Source organism: Rousettus aegyptiacus, unplaced genomic scaffold (genome assembly GCF_014176215.1).
Source record: "Rousettus aegyptiacus isolate mRouAeg1 unplaced genomic scaffold, mRouAeg1.p scaffold_m13_p_5, whole genome shotgun sequence".
NCBI lineage: Eukaryota > Metazoa > Chordata > Mammalia > Chiroptera > Pteropodidae > Rousettus > Rousettus aegyptiacus.
The window spans coordinates 75209028-75228394 of record NW_023416308.1 but is presented as its reverse complement, the minus strand read 5'-3'; the positions used below and the strand labels follow the sequence as shown (position 1 = coordinate 75228394).

General features: G+C 41.5%; 1 protein-coding gene across 4 annotated transcripts in view; it reads right to left on the bottom strand.

Moving 5' to 3' along the window:
* Window positions 1–19367, bottom strand: part of XRRA1 (X-ray radiation resistance associated 1) — a 45600-nt gene that overhangs the window by 17525 nt on the left and 8708 nt on the right. For all 4 annotated transcript variants that reach the window (XM_036221223.1, XM_036221222.1, XM_036221221.1 and 1 more), the window contains exons 4-10: window positions 18323–18507; window positions 14525–14596; window positions 13463–13535; window positions 10572–10669; window positions 8842–8975; window positions 3284–3412; window positions 2404–2621 (exon numbers count right to left, since the gene is read on the bottom strand). In XM_036221223.1, the coding sequence (XP_036077116.1) occupies window positions 2404–2621; window positions 3284–3412; window positions 8842–8975; window positions 10572–10669; window positions 13463–13535; window positions 14525–14596; window positions 18323–18507 (909 nt within the window). The remainder of the gene's footprint in view (window positions 1–2403; window positions 2622–3283; window positions 3413–8841; window positions 8976–10571; window positions 10670–13462; window positions 13536–14524; window positions 14597–18322; window positions 18508–19367) is intronic.

Below are 19367 nucleotides of genomic sequence, written 5' to 3'. Positions count from 1 at the left end.
AAATGAAGTAAACAATAATATGGGTGGAACACCACGTGGCATGAATAACTTCTCCTGTGACAAGGGCTGGAAAGATTTGTGCAAGGAACAAAGTAGGAGCTAGTATGAGGATGGGCCATGGTTGCACTGAGGAGTAAGCCTCTGAGGAGACAGAGAGCTCCCACATTTAGAAAGATGAGCTGTAGCACCGCATACTCTGCCTGAAACCATGTCCTGTCCTTTCCCCACAATCTCAGGAAGCAGCCCCAGAAATAAGAACCTGCATTGTAAGGTTCTGATTGGGGATTGTTTGACAAAAAGATGGACAATTAAGAATCTCCTAATATTTGAGTAAAAATTAACACTATGAACAAAGTCATGAAATATGACAAACAGAAGAATTAGCATCTGAAAAAAAACACGACAGAGTTTTAACAAAAAGAATAAAAAATTTTAAATAGAATAATCAGTATCCTCAGAGGAATTCAAAGGGCTATTTCATTCCTAAAACAAAAGCAGGTTATAGTGGAAAAGAAGCTATTAACAATTTTATGAATTTAAAATATCATAATCAAATAAACAAATAAATGTGCTAGGTGAATGAACAGACTCAACTGAAGAGCTAATTCATAAAATGAAAGACTAAGCTGAGAGACTGTCTCAGAATACAAAAAGGCAAAGGAATATAAAGTATTATAGAAAAGAGGAATAGAAGGTAGATCCAGAGCTTTCAGCATCTGATAGAATTTCAGATGGAGAAGACAAAGAAAATGGAAAGGGGAAAATAAACAAAATATCTTCAAGATGAAGAAAATCACACATCTTTGATCAAAAGAATACTTAAAGTACCTGTAGATGCATCTCAGTAAAATGTCAAAAGGATGAAAGGGATATCTTAAGAGAGTCAAGAGAGCAAAAATAGGTTTTCTACAAAGAGATGAGAATCAGATTGGCATTAGACTACTCACTGGCAACAATGGATCTAGAGGGCAATGGAGTAATATCGTCAAAGCATGAAGAAAAGTGATTTTAAAGCTAGAATTTTCTATTCAATCAAATTATCATTCAAGAATGATAACAAAATAAAAGTGATTTGGGGTATTTTAGGGATTCAGAAAATCTACTACATATAAATCCTCTTTGAAATATTCATTCAAACAGCAAAATGAAAAGGAACACAGAATAATAGTAAACCATCTTTCTGACTGTGAGAAAGGGAGATACTTCTTAAATAAGAACCAAAAGGCAGAAACCATAAGGTAAAATTTAATAGATTGGTTGTTATGGGCTCAATTGTGTCCTCCCCCTCAAATTCATATGTTGAAGCTCTAACCCCTAGGACCTCAGAATATGACTATATTTGGAGACAGAGCTTTTAAAGAGGTAATTAAGGTTAGATGAGGTAACCAGGATAGGCCCTAATCCAGTATGAATAGTCTTCCTATAAAGAAAGAAGATTAGGACACAGAAAACACAGAGGAACAACCATGTAAGGCCATAGGAAGAAGGTGGCCATCTATAAGCCAAAAAGAGAGGCCTCAGAGAAACCAAATTTGCCGACACCTTGATCTTGGGCTTCTAAACTTCAGAACTCTGAGAAAATAAATTTCTGTTTTTTAAGCCACAATTCATGTTGTTCAAGGATCAACTATACATGAATTTCAAATCAGACAAAACTCATCTACGGTGATAGTTATCACAATGGTGGTTACTCTTAGAGGAGGTACTAACTGGAAGGGTACTGCACAGGATGCAGGAAATGTTCTATCTTGGTGATTAAAAAGTGGATATATATATACAAAAGTTCAAGCTCTACATCACATTTCTATATTTTTTTATTTCTCAATTTAAAATAAATGCTTTAAAAAAAAAACAGTGTGGTATTGGCATAGTAATAGATAACCAAATCAGTGGAGCAGAATATATAATCCAGAAATATACTCATGTATTAAAGGGATTTTGGTTTGTGATAAAGGTGATACTTCTTTCATTTTCTGCCTCTGAATGTTGCCATCTGGCTGTGATTCTTGGCACCGTGGTGACCATCTTGAGACCTCAGTGGGAACCATCCTGCAAGGATACACGAGTGGGCCAAGGATGGCAGAAAAGAGGAGGGGAAGAACCTGAGTCCCTTGAGAACATCAATGCACCCCAGAATTAACCATCTCTGGAAAAGGAAAGCCTTACCTCTGAGTTTCTTATTACTTGAGATTTTTAAAAATCGACTTTTCATTAGATTTTAGAAGCACCTTAAAAGAACCAGTTAGGAAACCACTGAAATAATTCATGTGAGACTTCTACCTTCCCAGGCCCAGTAGCTTAAGTGCAGCAGCTAACCAGGGAGCCACAGACTTTCAGAATAAACTCTCAGAAGTTTACTCCTACCGTGGGGCTACAGTCTCTGGAACAAGGGTCATCACTCACCTGTCCGGTCGACATCCTTTTTCATGGGCAGTACGGTATAATCCGGTTGCTCATTTGAGTTTTCAAACATCCATGACTTGGGCTGCAGCATGGATTGGGACCTTTTGCGAGGACTCTCCCTGCCTCCAACCCAATCCCCTGACCCGTCTCTGAGTTGAACCTGCTGCAGGTATGGGATCCGGAAAATCTTGTTTTGGTCCAGGCTTAACTTCTTCAGTCTTCAGTTAAAGGAAGTGAATACAGAATGACAGCAATAATTATACTGCAGAGATATTTACCGAGCAACTTTAGGGAAGGAACATGGAATCACTCCTGGACACTTACTCCTCTTGTGTGACCTTAAGCCAGTGACTTACTCTCTCTGGGCTTCAACATCCCCATCTCTAAATTGGGACTCATATTTATTAACTTTTCAAGGTTCTTGTGAAGATTAAATGAGACAATGTAAATGGCCTGGTGCAAAGCCATGTTCAGTAAATGGTAGCTAAATCCACAGTAAATTTTCCAGGGATCTAAAGCTTAACCATTTAAGTGCCAACATAATCATTATGTCAACCAAATATCAGTTAAACTTATCTTTCTGGTTCTTTTTTTATCCTGTCTCCTCCCCCAAGGTCAGGATCCTGTCTCCTCCTACCCTCCATTCTCTTTGCTGCTTCTAATCCAGTCACACAATCAGAAATGTTCTTACTAATGCCCCACTTTTATGGCTGAGCTAAAGCTCAAGAGGCAAGAAATGACTTACCCATGGCCGCACAGCAGAGAAAAGTGGTGGAGCTGGAATTTAAATTTGGGCCTTTTGGCTTTCAGAGAAGCCCTCAAGGTGTGAGCAAGGCTGGGGGTTATAAAGGGCCCTGCAGAGAGAGGCTTATGGCTTTACCTCCTGAGCCCGGCCAGGCTGGCAAAGCAATTGGGGTTGGAAAGTTTGTTGTCATCCAGCATCAGTGTCTCCAGTGCTGGGAACCTCAGGATGTACCTCTTGCTTGTCAGCGATGTTGCAGATGCCTCCCTGTGAATACAAAGATAATGTGCAAGGGCAGGGGCTAAGCTCCACCATTCCCGGGAAGAAATGGAGGATAAGGAACCAATGAAGAAGTCCAACCAGCTTGGGAGCCTCTCTAGTGCCCAAGAGAAGTTCTTGCAGGTAGGGCCCAGAAAGGGTCCCTGAATGATCCTTTCCCCAACCACACACATACATGCAGTCTTCTGTGTGGAGAAAGGTTACACATGTTCACTGATGGACTCAGAGAGACTGGGCTGGGGCAGGAATGGGGTAGGCATTAGCAGTGCTCATGGAAAACTCTGCAGTGAATGAGGCATGACTGAGTTGGGGGGAAGCATTCTTTAGGAAGAACACTGTACATTTTTGAGTCACAGTAGACACTGGGTATGCTGTATCATCCCAGGGATTGGTAACCATAGGAACACCAGGAGACAATGCCCTTGGCATGGACCACAGCTTTGCCACTGAGTGGAGGAAGAAAGGTTGGCTGCAGTGAGGCTCTCCTCTGAAGTGACTTCATAAAATGCATACATCAGTAAAGAATTGAGAGGTCTCTTTTGAAACTCAAACTCTGAGGATTCCCATAAACACCCGAGAGTAGGATTTAACGGGCTGAGGTCCTGTGTACACAGGTAGAGCAGAAAGTAGTGCCATTTTAGGTACCTCCATTACTGTGACCTCGTTTTTGCCCCTAGATGGATGAGGCCTAGGTAATTCTTTTTAAGTACACAAAGGCAAATAACTCAAATGATGTTTTCATTCCTCCTTCCAATTCCATCCCTTCCATACCTTCAAATAAACACACACATAGATATCCAGTCACAAATACATATAGACACATATTAACTACAAACAAGAGGAAGGGAAAGAAACATTTCTTCAAAGCCTACCAAATTACTGGCATTGTGTTAGGTGTTTTGTATATGTCATCTCAGAACAGCACTGAGGAGGACAGGTGTTATCTCCTTTTCAGATGAGGGAACTCAAACTCAGAGTGACTTGCCTGAAGTCTCATAGCTAGACAGGCGTAGCGCTCAAACTTAACTCAAAACCCCAAGCCCTTTTCTGCAGCTCCCACCTCTCACATCACATCTTCAAGCCCCATGGGTATTAAAGGGTAGGGTAAAGAGATGGAAGGGTAACTGTTACCTGGGGCAGAGAGAGCTTAATGGAGATAGGCAGTGAGTTCAAAAGTCAAAAAGGACTATAACAGTACATCTAAAGTCAGGAATATTTGAAAGGTGAATTTAGACAGGGCATATAGTCATTCATTCATCCAATCATACTTAAGAATTTAACAGATATTCATGAAGCTAGGTACTGGGAATACAAGGAGAAAAAGAACACACTCCTCCCCACAAGGTGCTTACAGTCTTGTAGAGGAGGTGGACACACTGCATGTAGTGGGACAAATGCTGTAACAGAGGCAGGTGCAAAGCTTGGTGGGAGTCACACCCTGGTGGGGAAGACCCAGGGAAGGCAAAGTTTAAGCTAAACCATGAAGAATGGAGAGGGAATTTACTGTGCTCTTAACCACAGTGAGAGAAGGAAAGGAACAAGGAGAAAAATTATCTCATTGGGGCAGAAGCCGCATGCTATAACCCCCATGCTATATATAGAAGCTCTAGGCAATCATGTTTCCCATCATGGGGCCCAGCGAGACGTGGGCAGCTTACCTGTAAAGAAAAATGAGGCAAGTCACAGAGAGGATCGGATGTGAAAGCTGAGAGACAGAACTTCTGGGTTCTTCCATAATGCTCAGGACCTACATTCAGTATATCCCTAAGGCATGGCTATGAGATTCCCTAATATTCTTCTAGTAAATGTTCTCCTTTTCTGTTACTCTAATACTGATGAACTTCTGTAATTATAACCATGGCGGTTCTGACTAAAAAGGCAAAGGTCAGATATAGTTTCAGAAAGAGCCCTCTCAGTGTAGTGGGGCACAGGCTTGACACCCAAAGACTAGAGAAACTCAACAGAGAAAGAAAGACGCCTTTGTTCATGGTATTTCAAAGTCACAGATGACTCCCCTTCCCTTTGGACCAACTTTCGTACACTGAATTTTTAATTTCTACCTGAGAGCAATTACATGAGGGTGCACAGCAGCTACGTTGATTTATAATTAATTGGCCAATCTTTATTTCAGTGAAATACGAAACAGCTAAGAAATAAGCCTTCAAAAAAATTCCTCCTATACTGGTTCTGTCCTGTCTCTTGTGACAAGTTCCACTGCTTTGCCTTTTAAAAGTTTCATCCTAATTATAACATAGAAAAGTTTCATTTTGTCTCCAGAACAAAAGTCTTAAAATAGGGGGCAGTCAATAGGTGAGCAGGAGGACAAGATGTGAGGCATAAGAAGAAAGCCTCAGGCTCTCCTACTGAGCCCTTCCTGTGACAATTTTGAGAGGAAAGCTCTTTGAAGTGGCGGGAGTCTGCTACTAGTAGAGAGGCTGAAGCTTCCAGCTGTTCAGTGTTGCTATTTTTTTATACCTTCTCTCGGCAAAAGGAATGAATACCATTTAAAATCTGATAGCTTTATCTTGATATTTTTTTTTAGAAGCTAAGAGTATGACCCCATGGTTGTATTCAGAAATGGGAAATCCATGTGTTTTATTAGAAGAAGTGTAGGAATGGGGATGGGGAGCCCTGGGCTCTGGTTTGGGGACTGCTGTTGCTTTGCTTGCTGTGTCAGTTCTAGCTGGTGTTGAGCGTCTCTGGGCTCAGTCAACAGGCCCAGGAACTATAAATAGTTCTTCTATCTATATGATGAAAGGGGATTTCTTTTACTTTACGTTGTAAGACTTTGGCTAAAAGTATTGCTCAACAGACTGAACCAGGGACTGCATGCAGCAAACAAGATGAAATTTAGTAAGTTCTAGTGTCCGTGCAAATGTCAGAATAGCCTCTGTGATAAGACAGAAAATCCACCACGCCAGACATAGGATGAAGGAGATATGGATTAACAGATTACTTGCATAAAAGAGGACTTAGGATGTGGCTGCTAAAAAGCTAGTGCTCTTTTAGGTGGTGTCAGGAACACAGTGATTAGAAAAAAAGGAGGTAACAGTCCCCCTCTGCTCAGTGCTGGTCAAGCCTGAGAAAGCCGACTTGTATGGTCCAAGTGGAAAAGAAATAGGCTTAATGGAGGAGCTAAAGTATCAGCTGTCAATCCAAACAAGTAAGAGAGCAGACTAAAGATGAAGTAGGTCAAATATGATTCCCCTCACTCACCCAGACAGAATAGTGCGATCTGTCCAGAAATGGAGATGTGAATAGTTCAGAATAGATGAGGTACATTGTGAAATGGAAAAAGGTCAAGAGAAAGGAGGATGGAGAAGTGGGCGGAGTCAGGTCACAAAAAGGCTTGTGATCAATGTTAATGGAGTTTATCTTTAGAACACTGGGGAGCTGCTGAAGGACTCTAGGCAAGGTGGTGGTAGAATGAGATGTGCATTTTAGAAACATCACTCTGATGATAAGGAGGATGGTATAAGAGGTTAAGAAACTGGAGATTGAGACCAAACAGGGGGATAATAAACGGGCAAGTATGAGAAAAATTTAGGAAGTACAATTCACAGTATCCGGTGATTCAATGGACATGTATGGTGGGAAGGGAAGAATTCAGGTTGATGCCCAGGTTTCTAGCCTGGACAAGTGCACAGCGGAAGGAGAGCAGTACCCACCACTGGGGCCAGGGACACAGGAGGAGATGTTGGTATGGGCATGTGAGTGATAAGTTTGGTATAAGCAGGATATATGGGCTTATAGCTCAGAAAATAAAATTCGGGTCGAGAAGTGACTAAGACTTGGGAAGAGATGAGGCTACTATGAAGGAATATAAAGATTAAGAAAAACAGTGGGTTGAGAGGACAGTAGGGTACTGCTAGCATTTAAGAGGCTAGCAGAAAAAGAAGGATCCATATTGAGTGTGTACAGATGAGTGGGAAGAAAATGACAGTAATATTCGTCTGGAGCCTCACAGCTTTCAAAGCACAATTATTTCAATTGATATTCTGATATAAGTAGGAGTACATTTATTTTCCCCATCTTCTATGTAAGAAAATAGAAGTATAGAGTGGTGGAAACTTGCTTTACTTTATGCAACAAGACTTTCCACCGAAAACAACTAGAATAATGAATAAAACATAAAATAAAAAAAAAAGTCTATCATTTAAAAATATTTAGGAGGTGTGAAGAGAGTAAGGAAGTAGTATGCCAATATCTAAAAACCCAGAGATAGAAACTAAGCACAAGAAGCCATTTTTGCCACAAGGACGTGTTTTAATCTGATTGAAATAGGAGGGGCATGTAATTGGAGACCCCTTTCCTGAATCTGGGATCCTAAAAAGATACACCCCCAGGAGAGAGTGAACCAGAATGACACCCATTCCCCTTGTCCCACAGCCAGGTGAAGAGTGCCTTAGACTGAACAGAGAAGGGGAGTGGAGAGGGCAGACTGGCCGTCTCACAAAACTGTAGTACAAATTTGCATCATCAGAGTGATTCAGAAAATATCCAGCTAGTTTAGTTTAGTTTAAAATGGTTCCATACTGAATGCCCCTCTGGGCACCTGGCCAAAATAAATGCAAAGGTTTATGGTATTGCAGACTAAACACTGTGGGCCAACTCTCCCTTGAGTATAAATTAGAAAATCCAGACAAAATACATATATCTAAAACAATTTTCTCTGAGGCATCTGGGAACTAACCAGCTGTGAAAATTAGAGGGTGGGGGGCTGAGATTTGGAAAAAGAAATGCAAAGGAAAAAGAAATGCAATATTTGGGGCCACTTTTTTCCTAGGGCTGTGTGCTGACTCTAGAAGTAGCAGAGAAAGCCTCATAACCAAAACAAAGGGTCTAGGAATTAATGAACAAAAATGAGAGCAGCTCCTCTTACTATTATACCTAACAATCTACTTGCAGCATTTTTGCTTCTCATTCCTGCAACTTTGAGCTCTCCTGAGTTAGAGGTCTTTGTTTCCTAGGAAGCAATTCTTTTACAGGGGACATAAGAATAGTTTCACTTGACTGGAAGTTGAGTTTGCTACTAGCCATTTGGGTTCCTCATCCTACTGAACCAATAGGGCAGGAAAAAAGGGGTATAGAATATTGGCTGGATGATTGATACTAATTATTAAAAGTAGATATGACTAGTCACAGGCAGGGAATGTGACTAGCCAGAAACCCATGTCTCTCCTAAAAGCACAGAGGAATGTGGGATACCCATCTGAGGCCTCCCCATCCTTCAGGGCCCTGCTTTCATGGGTGCCTTTTCTGGGAGCTTCCATAGGTGGCATTCTCCCTGCTTTGAGCACTCACAGCCTGCCTTTACAGAACTTCTGAGCTGCTTTGGACTATTTCCTTGGATACTTGTATCCAGACAAAGGTTCATGAGGGAACTCATGGGATTGACTTTGGGATTTAGAACTTACTGCTCTGCGACAGCCAAATTCGGTGGCAGGGAGGTGAGCCCATTGCCTGTGAGGAGCAGGACTCGGAGGTGTGGCAGAATCCCCAGATCACGGATGGCCTCTCCAGTCAGGCGGTTGAAGGAAAGGTCCAGAAACTATGGTGTGGAGATAAATGGTGGGGGAATAGAATCACTGTGAGTGGCAATGATGTTCATGCATGAAGTAGGAGCTAGCTACTTTTTTTTTTTTTTTTTTTACCTTCTGCATAGGGGGTGGGGTGAGAGGGCATCACACAGAGGCTAAATCCCTACTGACTCTCTGGATTAACATTTAAGGTCTATTAGGGTCAGTTCCCAATCTATTTGCCAACCTAACCTCTCACTGCAAACCATTGTTTATCCTTTGATGCTGGCCGTGATGACTCCACCCATTCCTGGCCTTGCCCCACCTAGAGATCTTTGCTTGAGCTTTTCACTCAACCAGGAATGACCTTTCTCCATGTATCTCTCAATCTAACCCCCCAAAAGACCAGCTCAAAAGCTGCTTCCTTATAAAACTTATCCTAACTCTGCAGCCAAATGGAATCTCTTCCTCCTCTGACTTTGAGTGCTTTATCTAGACTGCTCTGGGGGTCTTTCTCACAGTTAGTTGGACAGGTATCTGTAATAGCCGAATACATGTCTGAGGAATAGGAATATTGGTACATGGATGTGCCTCACAGAGTCTCTCTCCCTCCCTCCTTCCTCCTCCCTTCCCCCCCCCCTCCACTGGCAACACCAGGTTAAGTGACGACTGTGTGAGAAATAGCTGACCACTGATGTTTGCAGATTAATAAGTCTCTGGGGTCAACCCCAAGGTTCATGACATGCAGACATTCTGCTGAAGTTTGAATCAAAAACATTGCCACTATAAGGCCAACACATGGGGGAGAGCCATTATTTGGTGAGTGCGCCTGGCCAATGCCCAGCTGTACACCTTGCTCCAGCTCGGTGGTTCTCTACTTTCCAAGTACTCAGATTCTCAGGTAGTTATAAAAGCTCTGTTTCTTTTTGAAAAGTAGTACTAAAGTTTTCATGGAAGTTGAAGAGGTGAATAACTTGAAGTATGAGAACATGCATAGAAAATCCATGACTATGGGAAATTTAATTTAGAAGAAAGCCAAGATTGCAAACAGATTTTTCTGTATTTTCTAACCTGCGGTTTGGAGAACAGCTGTGGGTGCTACAGAACTCACAGGAGCCCTGTTTTATTTCACACTCACCTCTGGGCCTATGAACTCAGTCTATAGTCTTCCTCATCCAAGCCCGCTGGAACCAATCTGGCTCACTTAGACTAGGATGAGTCTCTGAAATCAGTCCACAGTGCTGCTAGCTCAGCTGGTCCAATCTGTTGTGCCCAGCACTTAGCCTGCATGGCTCCCAAACCCCAGCTGGATCCAGATCTCCCCTCAAATTCTTCCTTCCTATAATACTCTGTTTAAACTCACTTTTCTGTACAGACTTCTTTGGCATTTATTTTCCAGGACCACACACAACAGCCATAGGTATAATATATTCTCATCTATTTGCCACTGCTACCACAACCACCACCAACTCCAGCACCCTTCCCAGAGGACCGCCCTGAAGCAACGATCTGGCTGTAAAGGCCCAGACAGCCCCTTCCCAACAGTTATGAGCAGCAGAGAGAGACCTCGACATCTATTCGTTCCAAGGAAACAGGTGGGCACCAAAAACTCCCTACCTCCAACTTACTTCCAAGAACTTAAAGTCTCCATATTCCACGTAGACTGTTTTGATGCCATTAAATGCAAGTTCCAGTTCCTTTAAGGCTGGAAACGTGTGAAATGCCTCTGTAGGGGGAGGAGAAAGAGAGAATCTGCAGCTTGTGAAAGACTTGAGAAAGATATTAAGTGGTCATTTAATGCGTTCCCAATGGGTTAGGCCAGGCTCTGTGTAAGGTGTTTTACATACATGGCTTCTAAATTTCCAACAACCCTGAAAAATAGGGATTACTACTTCCATTCTGGTACTGAGGAATCTGAGGTTCGGCTAGGCTAAATGGTTTGCTAGAAATAGAATTGCCTGCAAATGAAAGGGCCAAAAATTGAATCTAAGTCTAATACAACAAAGCCTATCTAAAAATTTATAATAAAGTATAACAAAACAATAACTTTTGAATATAAAAGTGAAACATGCCCCCAAAAGTTTTTTTAAAATCACAAAAATGATAGCTCCTTGTGATCTCAAGACCCAGAGATAACTATGGTAGTTTTCACATACATACTCCACACTTTTTCTCATGCATATACGGAAACATACATGCTTTTTACAAAAAAATCTAATCATGCCATCCGCATTATACTGTGACTTGCTTTTTTTCACTAATGGTATGACTTAAATATTGTTCTATGTCAAAAATATAGATCTGCATAATGTCTGAATTACATTCTATATTACATACTCTGGTTTATTGAGACATTCCCTTTTTGATAGCTTTTAGGCTCTCTGGATAAAGGTAAGAACACTTTTCCCCTTCTGCATGAGAACTGGAGCTTGGGTTAACTTTCTAGCCCTGTTCCCCTGTAATCTGGAATAAATGGTATGGTAACTATGTTACCAAACAATATTGCTGTGGTAAAAATGCCCTGAGTTTAGTAAACCACACCTGGACTAGAAGAAACTATAACTGAACAATAAACATCTGAAGGAGGTACTGTAACTTTGGGCTTCCCTGTGTGTGCTGACTTACAATTGGACATGTCCTTTGCTGGAACTCGAGGAGCTATGTCTATGGAGTGTTACAATGGCTATTTGCTCCTGTGGGGAATGAGGTTTCTAAGCCAGAGCGTTTCCTGTGTCCACCCGAGAATCTCGTTGTCTTGGACCTGAGCTGGGAGCCACAGAGAATGGCTCATGGACAGCTGCATGGACTGCTACATGAACTGGTATGAGGACATGCCTGAAGATGAACTCCTGATGCTGTGTGCCAGCATTCTGTGTGGAATTGCTTGGTGCCTTCTAAGTGAACCTAGTGTCAAGTGTGGCCTATGGAGATCGTGTTAGTCAAAATGTTCAGTAGAGTCTAATAAAAAGACTGCTTGGTAGATATTTCAGGATGTTTCCAATGAACATCCTTGTACAAGTGTGTTTCTGTACAATAAATTCCTAGAAATGGAGTAACTAGATTAAAAGCAATGACTATTTTAAAAGACACTGTCGAAATGCCTTCCGAAGGTGTTTCTTAAATGTATTACACTTCCGTCAGTTGAATGTGAGAGTATCCATTTCCCTACCAATACCAACTATCATCAGTCCTCATTTGGGCCAATATTTGATAGGCAGGAAATACTATATTAATGTTGTTTCAATTATTAGTGAGGTTGAGCATCTTTTCAAATGCCTGATGACCTTTGTATTTCAAGCCCATGTTTCTGACAGACTATACTGTTTACTCAAGGGTAGGAACTTTGTCCCATGCTTCTTTCATAAAAACCCTCAAACTCAATGCATTCGAACTAAACTCATTCTATTTCTTCCCAAACCTGCCTCTCCTCTCAGCGGATCCCCTCGGTGGTTCCTCCCTTTTTCTACATGCCTATTAGGTACCAAGTCCTGTTATTTCTACCTCCTCCTAAATTTCTCTTATTCCCCTTCACCCCTACTGCCATAACTCTGATTCAGGCCTCATCCTCCCTCCCCTGGAAAAATAAAACAAACTCCCAGATTTCCTGGTCTCCATCTTCTTTTTTCTCTTATAATCTACCCTCTTCACAGCCAACACTGCGCCTCTGTATTTAAAAGCTTTCCAAGGCTCTCTTTGCCTGCAGGATTAAATCCCAGTCACTCAGGGCCCTTGATAATCTAGTCCCTGCCAAACTTTCTAGTCTCCATTCTCTACTACCTGCATCCCTTGCAAGCACACAAAGCTGCTTCAGCGATCCTGATCAGGCACTGCTGTTTCACATCTGTTCTGTAAACCTGAAATGCCTCCTTGCCTTCTAATTCCTAAGTCTCCCTTACTCATTTTTTAGGTCTCAGGTTAGGTGCTCCTCTTCTCAGAAGTTTCTCCTGACCCTCTGGCCCAAGTTGATGTTCCACTTATACGCTTGCATAGCATTTTCTGATTTCCTCAATCATCACACTTAATGTATTCTGCTATAATTGTGTCAGAGACATCTCTCCCACCAAACTATGACTCACCAGAACAGGAATTGGATGCATTCATTTCTAAAAGCCAAGAATTCACATAGTCCTGACACCCAGCAGGGGTCGCTGTAGATTTGCTGAATAAACAAGAAGGCTTCATGCTCCAATAGGAACTCTTACAGGCTTAAACACGTCTTTATATACCTATCTCATCTGAGCCTACCAGGCATCCTGCCTTGGGGAGGAATAGAGGACAGGAATTATTTCCATTTACAGATAGAAAAGCAGCAGCTCAAAGAGAAATGTTTTCAATAGGTGATGCCCACTCTGGGCTGGAATCCAGGTCTGTGTGTTCTCCAGCACCTAGCTTATTGCATGCACTCCAACAAAGAGATGGGTGGCCAGTCATGGATGGACTGACAGGCAAGTTCTCACATGAGTGACTGGCTATGCCACTCAAGAGGCAGAAGATGGTTTCCAGGAAGAAAATAACTCACCTAGAGGCAGCAGGTTTTCTGAGGCATTGATGTAAATCACGGAATGAAAATGCTTGAAGTCCTTTTCCTTAGCCTGTGGGAAGGCATTTCAAAAGAATGTTCAAAAAAGTATAGTGAATGATACTCTGAAGACCCATGTAGCTACCATTCAGCTTTAAAAAGTCTGAGTGTTTTGCTGTCTTTGCTTAAAATTTCTTTAAAAAATAAAACATTTCAGAGAGTTGACTGCCCCCATATCCCTCTCCAATCACATTCTTCTCCCTCTCTCCCATAGGTAAGAGCTATCCTAAATGGGCGATTATCATTCCTATAACTGTTTTATATTTGTATTACATCTATGTACCCATAAACCATATATAGTATTATTTACATATTTTAAAACTTTACATTAAATGTACTCATACTGTAGATATTATTCTGCAACATCTTTCTCACTTAACACTGTTTTTGAGATTTACTTATGTTGACATTTGTAGCTCTAGTTCATTCATTTTCTTTGCTGTGTAGTACTATACACACAATCTCTCTTCATATGTCATGGAAGGCCTACAAACCAAAAATATATGCCACAATATCCTGTATATACATTGGTTAATGATGGACCACAAATTTGGCTCCAATTTACCTGTTAGTCAATGCAATGAAAGAAACATGACTCATTACAGGAGTCACAGTGTCTGTATGTTAAGAAAACCCTGCATGTCAGGAGAATCACTACCACTCATGGCACTAAACTTGATGGAAATTTCTTCTGTAGGCTATTTGAATAGGGCTCTGTCACACAATGAATCATACCCCAACAAAATTTTATGCCAAATTCAAACCCATTTCCATAAAGCTGTTTACTTTAATTCACCTCACATGGAACAATGGACATACCAAACTTAGAGCAAAAGATTGTGTCTAAATGTTGTTTCCACCCAAGGAGTCTTTGTGTGACCTTCCCCCTCCCTTGTAACCAGATTCCCATTCCCCAGGGACTCTGGAAGTCCAATGGACAAACAGCCAGGAGCCACCTCAGATCTGGCTCACCCTAGTCACGTCTCTGCTGGTTGGCCTTACCTTGGACAACTTCAGCCCACTCACGTTAATGTTGCACAGGTCTGATGGCTTCCTCGCATGGTGGTGCTTCAGCTGGAACACAGTGCAGAGTGTCAGCTCTCAAGCAAAGTTTATGTAATTGGTGAAGACAATAAATGACTCCCTATTGAGGAAGGTGGCCTGTCTGCTATAGTGGAAAGAGCATGTCTTTGGAGTTGTTTAGAACAGAGCTGCCACCTCAGCTCTTCCACCTCTCAGTTTCCCATCTGTAAGATAGGGAAAGTCACATTGACTTTACGGGATTCAGGACACGTATGTTTCTTCTGTCTTTTCTGGGCCCCACTTTCCCTTCCTGGAGCTTAAGATGTCTGTATTTCTGGTGCTTTACCAATCTCATATATTTGTCATTATTTGTTCATTTGTTCATTCAATCATTCATTCACTTATTCATTCACCAAATACTTACTAAGCACTACTTTGGGCCATGTATTATGCTAAGTAAATCAACTCTGTTCTACTCCTAACTAAACCCTTTCACATTAGTATGATTATTTTTCTTCTTAAATGAGAAAAACAAGATTAAGAGAGATAAAATGCCTTGCCTAGGTCCTACAGCTAGTGACAGACCTGGTTTTTGTTCGTTTTTTTCATTTTTACATTGGTTAACAAAATCTAGTAAGTTTCAGGTGTATGGCATTATATATGTATATATGTGTGTGTATATGTGTGTGTGTGTGTGTGTGTAGTATTGTGTGTTCACCACCCATAGATTTCTTTCTGACACCACATATTTGACTCCTTTTACCCCACCTACCTCCCCCCTCCCCCCTCCTCCCCTCCTCTCTGGTACTACTAGTCTACAGTCCATGTCCATGAGTCTCTGTTTGTCCTGTTAGTTTGTTGTTTTTAGGTTTATATCCCCCATATAAGCAATATCATGCGGTTTTCAAATTTTTCTGTCTGGCTTATTTCACTTAGCATGATTATCCCAAGGTCCATCCATGTTGTTGCAAATGGCAGTATTTCATCTCTTCTTATGGCTAAGTAATATTCCATTGTATATATGTACCACAGCTTCTTTATCCAGTCATTTATTGTAGGACACTTTGGTTGCTTCCATGTCCTGGCTACCGTGAATAATGCTGCTATGAACATCAGTATGAAAAATCTATGTCTTTTTTACTACCATATGTTGCCTTCATAATTAAAATGTGGAAGAAAATCTCAGCTTTGGAGGTTATATTTCTGTTTAACCAAACATCATTATTTTTTTTTCTGTTAATCATTTATGGTATCTATTATGTTTAGACATAGAACTAGGCATTGGGAAAATAATGGAGAAAAGGCAGAAATATTCCATGCCTTCATAGAACTTGTATGGAAGCCAAGTAGCAAGCAAGTACTTATAATATGATAAATATTTTAAAGGAGAAATTCAAGATACTAAGGAAGACAGTAACAGGTGGTCTTAATCTTTCTGGAAATGAGAAAATATTTATCTGAAGAAGTAATATTTTAGCTGAGACCTAAGAGCTAAGTAGGAGTTGGTCCCATGAAAGTGGGTGGCAGGGGTTGTGAAAGCTATCAAGGCAGAAAAAAGCAAGGTGCTTCTGAGAGGATGAAAAACAAGATAAGACTAGAAAGGTAGTCATTACATCATTTGGGCCCATGCTAGCTCTGTAAAGGAGTATGGATGTTATCCTACACTCAATGGAAAGTTGCCAGTGTTTTTTTGGCCAAGGGCTGATAGCAATTTTATAAAAATTGCTATGTCTGATACACATAGAAAGAATGAGAAGATAGGCGTGGAAGGGAAGAGACCAATATGCGAGACATTGTTAATTACCTTCCCTGGAGGTACTTTTCTACTTCTTCCCTGTTAAAGAACCCCGATGTTATTCACATTTCTCTGAGTGGCTATGTCCTTAAGTCCCAGCTCCAAGTGATAAGTCTTGACTTGTCTAATCTAATCATGGAGGTCACATTCACATCAAAATGGCTGTTGGGGCATGTGATCTAGGGCTGGCCAATGCAACACTGGCTGCTGGAGGTAAGAGGCCATTCTGGGAAGCTTTTTTTTCACTTTTAAAAATAGACATAAGACAGGGACAATCAATTTTCTACCTTTGGATGTTATCCTTTATATGTGATGACCAGAGTTGCTACAGCTATTTTGGAATTACGAAGGCAATAAGCCCAAGAGGACAAGTTAATATGCCGAGGTTGTAAGAGCAGAAAGATGGAGGAACCTGGAAGAGGTCATTAAACCAGTAAATTAACCTGCCTTGAAATAACAATGCCTCTAGCTTCTTTTTATGTAAAATAAAAACATCCTAGTTGGTTCAAACTAGTTAGAAAGGTACTGAATTAGTTCAAATAAAGATGATGGTGACTCAGATTAGGACGGTGGCAGTATAGATGAGGAAAAGGATACAGATTTGACAACTATTTAATAAAAGTGCAAGGCTTGGTAATGGTGGGGGTGGGAGCAGTAAGGGAGAGGCAAATGTCAAGGATAACCCCAGGTTACTGGCTTGGTGACTGGGTAGATAACAGTGCTGTCATAGAAACAATATAGTAAATACTAGAAAAGAGGTACTTGGGACTTGGAGTAAGGGGTTTGGTGCAGTAGGTCAATATGAGGTACCTGTGAAATACTCAAGTGGAACTATCTAATAGGTGGGTAGGTATCCCATTACTCTGAAAAACATCCTTGTTGCTTCTGCTATCCAAAGTGGCAGCATGAATAACAAGCCATCTCAATGTGGGAATGTAATTGTTGCTGGAAACAAAGAGGAAAAACACTATGGGAAGTGTTTTTCCCCTTCATCTGTACTGCTGTTTCAGTCCTCCTCTCCCGTAGTGAGAAGTAAACATAATCGTGAAAGAAATTCCACAGGATTCTGCAAAAAGCTTACACCTCACCACTTGAGGTGAGATGCAACCAGCTGCCTCCTCAAAGCTCTCTTTCAACATCTGATCTGTGCAGAAATCCATCTCTTGAAAACCATAAGTGAGCCGGGGAACAAAGTAGGCTGTCAGAGAGTTCTTCATAGGGAGCTGTGAGAACTGGACTGCACATTAATACTGACTTACAAAATATGTCTTTCTTTGTAAAGCCACTGAGGCAGGTATTGCACAGAGCAGATGTGAAATTTCCTGGCTGGTCTCCAACACAGCCACACCAGTCCTCTTTGGAAAGCCTGCCCCAGGCACTGGGTAATATTTGGTCAGCTCTTCTGGCCTTCAGTCAGACACTATACCCAAAAGACAAAGGTTGTGGAGCATGGGATCCCCCTAAGCCTCCTTGCTCCTAGAGAGATCTCCCCAGAGTAGAGCAGGAATCTCTACACTTTACTAGGTGCTGGAATGTGATTTTCAATTTACTATTCCCGCTGATTTACTCCTTTGCCTCCCCAACTTGATTAAGAATTTTTAACTGATACAATGTAAAAACACAGGCTTTGGAGTCAGTAGACCAGAGTTCTAATCCCAAGTAGTTCTAATCTTAGGTAGAGCAGAGTTCTAATTACTAGCCATGGGACCTGGGCCATGGCAAATTAACCCTCGGGGCCTCAGTTTTCCCATATGCGCAATGGCAGAATAATAGGGATGATAATACTTTCCTAACGATGCAGATGCAAAGAAAGCTTTACAAGTAAAGAAAGCTTTGGGTCCCTTCATCATGCTAGCTGTACTCAATTTGCCAAGATCACTCAAATAGTTTCGGGTGGGTTGAGGGTAATTGTACCAGAGTGGAGTAGCTGGGACAGCCATCAGCTGATGCTGCCAGTCATTCCAGTATGAATTTACTCTTACCAGAAAAGCCCGGTCCAGCACATGTCCAGGAATGTCCACTTGGTTTTCCCATCGAGACCCTTTCTTCCCTCTGACCTCAAAAGAGATCTTCTTCTGGCTTTCCTGACTTTCAGTTGGTACCTCAACCACACCCTTGGGCTTCTTCTTGAGGTTACCTTTCCGAGCCACTAACCAGTGTCCTCGGCCTGTTGAGAAGATCAGAACCGTGAGGAGCAAACTCCTTCAAAGCCACAACTAGAGTACTTACAGAATATTTATCTATAATACTAAAACCTAAAATGCCCCAGATACTGTGCTGCTGCTGGCAACAGGGGTGGGGAGGGAGGAGGTATATAAATACCTATCTCAATTAATTGGTCCCCAAACCCAGTTAAGTCATGTTACTGTCCCCATTTCATAGATGAAAAGGCCAAGACTCATAGAATGATTTGCCTAATTCCTTCCTCCATATTCTTGCCTCTAAACTCTGTTCTTCAAGACCCTAGAACAAGTATTTCCTGTTCTGCAAAGCCTATATGGGCCTCCCTCAGCATAGCTGATCATTCTTTCCTGCATCATCTCTTGGGTAAAGTTCAATGCATAATGTCAGCTCAAAGAGCACCATCTTCCTAGACCTTACCCAGGATCCCATCATTACAGGGTAAAGCTTGTATCAGGAGCTCAGGATAAGAAAATTACATGGCAAGTCTTTCTTGCCCTCTAGAAAAGAAGCTCCGCAGAGCACAGACTTTGTCTGATTCATTCATGTAAGTATCCTAAGGCCTGCACAGAGCTTACCACATTAAGTATTGCTGAATGAATGTCTGAATTAATCCTGAGCCACAGCCCCTGCCCACAATCATCCATTTAGATTTTTTCCTGAGCGTCTACTTTGTGCTGCAAGCTGGGGCTATGGAGATAAATAAGATGGAAGCCCTGACTTAAAGAAAATGAATAATACAATGGAAACTGTGGAAGCCCAGAGAGGGGAGCTACCAGCTTAGGGCATGAGCTAGATCTACTGAGTTGAAAGTTGACTAGGTGGAGATGGAAAAACCAGGTAGCT